This window comes from Sinocyclocheilus anshuiensis, unplaced genomic scaffold (assembly GCF_001515605.1).
Source record: "Sinocyclocheilus anshuiensis isolate Anshui unplaced genomic scaffold, SAMN03320099.WGS_v1.1 scaffold106, whole genome shotgun sequence".
NCBI classification, from domain to species: Eukaryota; Metazoa; Chordata; class Actinopteri; order Cypriniformes; family Cyprinidae; genus Sinocyclocheilus; species Sinocyclocheilus anshuiensis.
Genome location: NW_015542347.1, coordinates 230,447 through 237,177, shown reverse-complemented (window position 1 = coordinate 237,177; position 6,731 = coordinate 230,447). Strand labels below are relative to the sequence as shown.

General features: G+C 38.4%; 2 protein-coding genes across 2 annotated transcripts in view; one reads left to right on the top strand and one right to left on the bottom strand.

Moving 5' to 3' along the window:
* The window catches only part of LOC107691445 (homeobox protein Nkx-3.2-like), a 5,255-nt gene extending 1,510 nt beyond the window's left edge, over positions 1-3,745 (top strand). The window contains exons 2-5 of the mRNA XM_016490038.1: positions 2-234; positions 321-375; positions 2,623-2,690; positions 3,656-3,745. Of these exons, the coding sequence (XP_016345524.1) occupies positions 2-234; positions 321-375; positions 2,623-2,690; positions 3,656-3,745 (446 nt within the window). The remainder of the gene's footprint in view (position 1; positions 235-320; positions 376-2,622; positions 2,691-3,655) is intronic.
* A 1,272-nt stretch (positions 3,746-5,017) lies between these two features.
* Positions 5,018-6,731, bottom strand: part of LOC107691444 (transmembrane 9 superfamily member 1-like) — a 12,547-nt gene continuing 10,833 nt past the window's right edge. The window contains exon 9 of the mRNA XM_016490037.1: positions 5,018-5,599. Coding sequence (XP_016345523.1) covers positions 5,239-5,599 — 361 coding nt within the window. The 3' untranslated portion in view covers positions 5,018-5,238. The remainder of the gene's footprint in view (positions 5,600-6,731) is intronic.

Below are 6,731 nucleotides of genomic sequence, written 5' to 3'. Positions count from 1 at the left end.
ACCTCTGCAGCAAGAGAGGAGCCAGTGAGCCTGAATCTGGGGGTGGAAGCCTTGCCTCCACTGCCTGCATTGACCACATCTCCAGCCCGACCTCCAACCCAGACCCGCAAGACCCGGGCTGCCTTTTCTGAGGAGCAGATGAGTGCTCTGATCCACCGGTTCAATATCCAGAGATACCTCACGCCCGCAGAGATGAAGACGCTTGCTGGAGCTACGGGTCTAACGTACAAACAGGTTTGTGATTCTAAAGAGAATGTTGAAATGGTTGAAGTTTTAGTAGATTGTCATCATAATGATCAACTCTTTATTTCTTTCTGAAGGTGAAAACGTGGTTTCAAAACCGTAGGATGAAACTCAAGATAATAAAAAAAAATGGTTTTATTCATTACATCATAGTAGAGGTCTACACGGGTCCAAAAATTCTTACCCGAACCCAAAGAGACCCGTAAATGTGCTACACTGAACCGACCCGGACCCGTCTATTATTTTGAAAGTTGGAACCGGGCCCGTGCAGAACTGAGAAATGTCAAAAATATACTACCTGGAACCGACGCGGACCGTCAATTATTTGAAAGATGAACCCGAACCCGGCCGGGAAGACGCAGACCCGACTGGACCCGATCGGCACATATTCCACAGCAAATCGCTATTAACAAGTCAATAAACAAGTTGCGAAAATTAAACTTTTTGTCTTACCTAATGTAAGAAGCCTTCTCCCTTGTACCTGACTGTGATGCACACATTCCTCCTTGCCAAGAAAGTTCCATCCGTGTTATTCCTCTCTTGCCAACTGAAATGCGTAATCCACTCATTATTCCAGTTTCAAAAGTCCACTTGCTGTCACGGTGATGGATGACAAATGCGACTTTGCAGTTTTGCATTTTTTGTATCTCGAGTCAACTTGCATAATAATTTAGACTGTTTGCCCATTTGGATTATAATAACGATTGCTCGTCCAGTGCCATGGCTGCTGACGTTAGCTTTACTTACTTGCTATCATCTCTGTGCTCTCACATCACTCATGAAGGTATCCATTATCAACATGCGTGTGCATTAACTCCGCCCACCCTGCTTCTGATGATGTCGCTCGTGTTTTTTTTTTGTTTTTTTTTTCTTTTTTCCCACCTTATTTCAAATTACCGACTCACTTTTCTCATCCTAATTTTACAAGTTACAAAACAGACTCTGATAATGGCCGGGTGTTCTCCGAGTCCGATCGACTCTGGTATTACACACAATGTTAAACAGACCCGGGACCCGAAGTAATAGATTGGGGGTCTCGGGTCCTCCGTGTAGACCTCTAGTTTGTGAAATTTTAATTGATCTACTTAATTTGGGCTTTTCATATAAGACATGATTACAATGAAAGTGCATCAAATATGGTAAACCTGGAATGCTGCATATTTGAGCTTCTATGTTTATTCATTGTTAATGAATTAAAAATAAATGCATTAATTATGCTTATTTAATATAGATTGCTTTTTCAACATTGAGATGTTTGAACACCAAATCAGCATATTAAAATGATTAAGGATCATGTGACACTGAAGACTGCTAAATTCAGCTATGCCATCACTGGGATAAATTTGTCAATTTAGACTGAATATTAATACTACGGTTTAAAATTTAAAAAAATATATTTTAAGCTTGACATCTAAGCTTCCATTTTTATTTATGCATTTAACTTGGCATACGTGTGTAACATGCTGTACTTTTTTTTTTTTTTTTTTATATATAGGTAAAACATGAATATTTCTATTCTGGTTAATGAACCGTAATTGTTAGAAGTAGCGATTAACCCTTTAACTCTCACCTGTCACCTCTGTGGGATGCCCAAGTTTACTTCACTATATTACAATTAAATCCTAATCTAATATGACAAACTATATATCGTTGGAAAGGTCTAAGACTCCTAAATTGATATTTTACCAATGTTTTTGTTAAAAATTATGTAAGAAAAGTAATAATTAATTTTTTTTTTTTTTTTTTTTTTTTTTTTAATTGTCAGGACAAGTTTGATTTCGAGTTACATGAATTTGTATATATGCAAGGCACTGCTCTAGATCTGATGTGTATGGGAGAAGGTTGTCTGTACTGCACTGTTTTGTTCTGTGTATCAATTTTCCCTGCGTTTTACTGCTATGTATGTGATCTGTGCTACATTTGTGTGCGTTTTCTTATAGAAAATTCTTGCTGTGTACCTGGTCTATACTAATGGAACAATGCATTGTAATTGCCACTCATTTATTATGCTTGTGCTTACAAAGTACACCTGCCCACCCAAAAATTTCATTTTGACCTGGTTGAGCAATAAATTTTATCTGAAGTTCTTCAACTTGAGTTTTATTTTAACTTTTTTTTTTTTTTTTTTAACCAGTATGTACTTGTCTTTGTCTGTGGGTGTTTTTTTTTTTTTTTGTCGTTTTTTTTGCCCTTGTCTAACCATGCTTTTTAATGTTTGCCACTTCCACAATCTCTTCCCTGAGGTGAATATGTTGTCAAACAGTTGTCACATGAACCGCTAATTTTATAGTATGCGATTCCTAATGTTTTTTTCTTTTCTTTGTGTTCATAATTTGAGGTTTACCACAAATTTAAAACTAAACAATTTGTGTTCTATAGTGAATTCTATGGCATTTGCAGGCCCGGCTCCAGAATCAAAACAGAAGTTGCTTTTGACGTTAGTGAGGGTGCGCTAGCCTTAATGCCTTAATCTAGTTTGACACACAGATTGAAGATGGCAACACGTCTTCACTTCATTTCATTATAGAAAAGTGAAGCTAAAATATCCCAGATATGGTCATCTTGTGCCGAATCCGATGATGTAATTTGGAGTCAGAGTCTGTGCAGTACTGATCACGAGCTGGACCTGCAGTATCAAAATCCCACCCAAACTCCCACTGACTCAATTACAAGCACCCACACCGTGTTTTTATAGTATCAAATAACTAACTAAAAGCAACTTATTAGGAAAAACAAACACTTTAACGTGCAACACTGAGATAAGCACTACATATGAGGGGAAAATATTTTTGGGAAGTAAATTATTTGCAGTGTATTTTTATTTTTTGGGATTATGTCCAATTTGTTTACATCGGTGAGGTTCATGACCTACAGGTGCATCTCAATAAATTAGAATGTCATGGAAAAGTTCATTTCAGTAATTCAACTCAAATTGTGAAACTCGTGTATTAAATAAATTCAATGCACACAGACTGAAGTAGTTTAAGTCTTTGGTTCTTTTAATTGTGATGATTTTGGCTCACATTTAACAAAAACCCACCAATTCACTATCTCAACAAATTAGAATAATTTGAGTTGAATTACTGAAATAAATGAACTTTTCCACGACATTCTAATTTATTGAGATGCACCTGTATACTGCAGCCAGCCACCAGATGGTGATCAAAATGTTTTAGCTTCACTTTCAGGACATGTGTGGTGCACTTTTGGTTTGACATTGACGGTGCGTTCCAAATGGCATATATCGCCCTCCGAAGGGCACTTTGGAGTGCAAACAAGGCCTCCATATTGAAGGGTCGTTCCAAACCAGTGCTTAAAACTGGCCACTTCAAAGGGCTGAATGAAGGATTTCGAAGGGTACAACTGTTGGACATTTCGGCCCCCCATGATTCTTTGCACTGATTCTTTCCAGGATGATGGCGCCTCCATGATGATGCAGAAGGGCACTTCAAGGAACAGTTTGGTCCCTTACACCCTTCAAAGCTCTCACTCCGGAGGGTAAACCCTTTGAATGGATTAAGGCATAGGGATGAGCCCTTCCGAATGGAACGCAGGGATATTTTTGTTCCGTAGATTGCAATTTTGGGGGTGAATCCCACAATTATGCGGATGTCACTCTCAAAACATTGCAACGTGTATGTGGCCATTGGCCCTCTTAGCAGCATGAAGAACAAAACTTTTATTGAAATTCTTTATTGATTATATATAGCCAAGAATGCTTGCAAAGAGTGCTCCCTTCATAATGACTAAAAAGCTGACTGACACACTTTAATTCATGGCAATCTGACAACGAAGTTGTCTACACTGCATGTTGAATTTCTTCTTTACATCGTGACTACACTGTTACAATTAATGAGAGGATTCTCTGGCGTTTCGATTGTTGAGTGGATACTAACTTAAATGCCTCTGACTGGCCATTGCGTTCAAGAAATTAAACAGATATGTCTGTGATCGGTTATATTGCTCAATGTTATATTGACATCATCATGGTGATTACTTGTTACTTTCTACTGTATTTTTGATCAAATAAATAGAGCCTTGGTTAAAGAGACTTCTTTCAAAAACATTAAACTTTTTAACAAAAGTGTGTAAGAACTTACGTCAAAAGGGCAAGTCATTTCTGAGAGTGAGCTTGAAATCAATTTACATGTATAATTTTCAATAGACATCACCATTGTTGCATTTTACCCACATTTATTTCTCTTACCGTAATAAAAGTGACTTTATTGAAAACAGTATATTTACATTGCAACAGATCACAGTTGATGGCGACTTTAGAGCATGGTATTGCTTCCATAATCAATTCTTCATTTCTTCAGCTTGCTCGCGTTAAACCTTCCTTCCAAAACGACTCTTTTGGTCAAAATGTGTATACTGCACCCTCTGAAAACAATATGACACATCGCTTTACTTCAAAGATGATAATATCCTTCCATATAACCAACATCCACCTTTAATCATCAAGTAAACCCACCTACAGTACATATAAGTGCTTCTTCTCCTCAATGGTCTTATGAAACATAGATAAGCATGAAGGCCTCTGATTCGTTCCCCTTATGTTTTGAAACTGACATTGAATCATTTTAGTCATATTCACTACATAAACAAAATCCAAAACAAAGCTTTCAAGTCTTGGATACTTGGTAAGCAACATTTGAAGTATGAAAAGCTGTTCCATTCAGCACAAATGATCCAAAATGACTCTCAAATACGTCTGTATTTGATGTGCATATAATCTAGCAAATATATATACTGTATATATATATATATATATATATATATGTGAATGAAGTATCGGTGTTGGTGAGCAAAATAAAATATTAAATTAGTCTTTAGTCAGTCACATTGTCTGTTCCCTATTCCTTTTAAGATTGGCATCAACAGTTTTGATAGTTTAATATACTTCAGCAACACAAAACCTGCTCATGCAGGGCTCCATGAGGACCTGGTCCACGAGTCTCTTCCCCATGTGAGGAAACTTGAGAGGAAACAAACTCAGTCCATCTTAAGGCTACGGTAGATGTAACGAATAAAAGCCAGAGAAGCCCAGAAGGAGACCGTTCCCAGCATGAGCGAGAAAACAAACGCAGTGAGCAAGGAATATCCGAAGAATTCAATGCTCTGTACAAGGCCGCTCATGTTGGAGCGATTGTGGTAGTAGAAGAGTGAGTAAACAAATATAAAGATGCCAGTGGAGCCGGTGCTCAGAACACTTCTCCACCACCAGCGGTAGTCCTCGCCTGAGAGCAGGAAGTAGGTGAGGGCCACAGAGATGCAGGCGCCCACCGAGAGCAGGATGGCAAAGACGCACAACAGAATGCCGTAGAGTGTGTAGTGTTCACGACCCCACGCGGTGCTTAAGTGTTTTTTTTCTTTAATTGCTAATGCGACCTTTTTACACCAGAGACTGAACTAAATTAAGCATTGCTTGGTAATTGGTTGACCTAAATTGGTATTTTTCTAATTGTGTACTTAAATTTAACAGCTGCATAATTTTTGTCTGCAGGGCTGCAGCTCTCCAGGACCGACGTTCGCCACCCCTGCTATAGCTTCTAACCCTTAACCTACCCATCAGAAGTGCCTCACCCAAACCCTTACCCTAAACCTAACCTTTACCTAATTATAACCTGACCCCTAAAACGTCAAATCATCTTCTAAGAAGCTAGGTATAGCATTTCTTGTCTCACACTTGTCTTGCGCACACACACACACACACACACACACACACAACTCTGTATAGCTATCTTTGTGAGGACATGCATTGACACAATGCAGTCTCTAGCTCCTTACCCTAAACCTACTCATCAGAACTAAGTGCCTCACCCAAACCCTTACCCTAAACCTACCCTTTACCCAATTATAATCTGACACCTAAAACCAAGTCTTGACCCTCAAACAGGCCTTTAAAGGGGTCTCAGAAAGTGAGGACTGGCCAAAATGTCCTCACTTTACAAATTTGTCCTCACTCCGACGGTCTAAAACTCAAACCAGCCCTCACAAAGATAGCTGTACAAGTGCTCACACACACACACACACACACACACACATTAAGAGAGATTTATTTGGGAGATTTTTTCAAAAGAGACAAGACCCGCAAATCCGTGGCCACAGAACAGCAGAATATTAACGCAATGCACAAAGTCTCTCGCTAAGCGTTTTCCTCCTGTAGAAAAACATAAACACTTAATATGGCTTAATGTATTAAGATACATTAAGTGCAATTAAAAGATCAAATTCGATATATAGTTATTAATTAACATACTACAAGGCAGGAAGATGGCTATAAACACAATGCGAAAACTTTCACTTGTCCTCCCATACAGCAAAACGCATAATGTGGCATAATAACGGATGATAAAAACAATACAGTAGCCTATATGTCTTGTTGTTGACTCAAAGTATATACAGAACAGCAAATATGAACGTGCATTTTGAAATGCATTAAGTGATTTTAAACGGATCAACTCCGTACAGGCAAGCAGACGAGC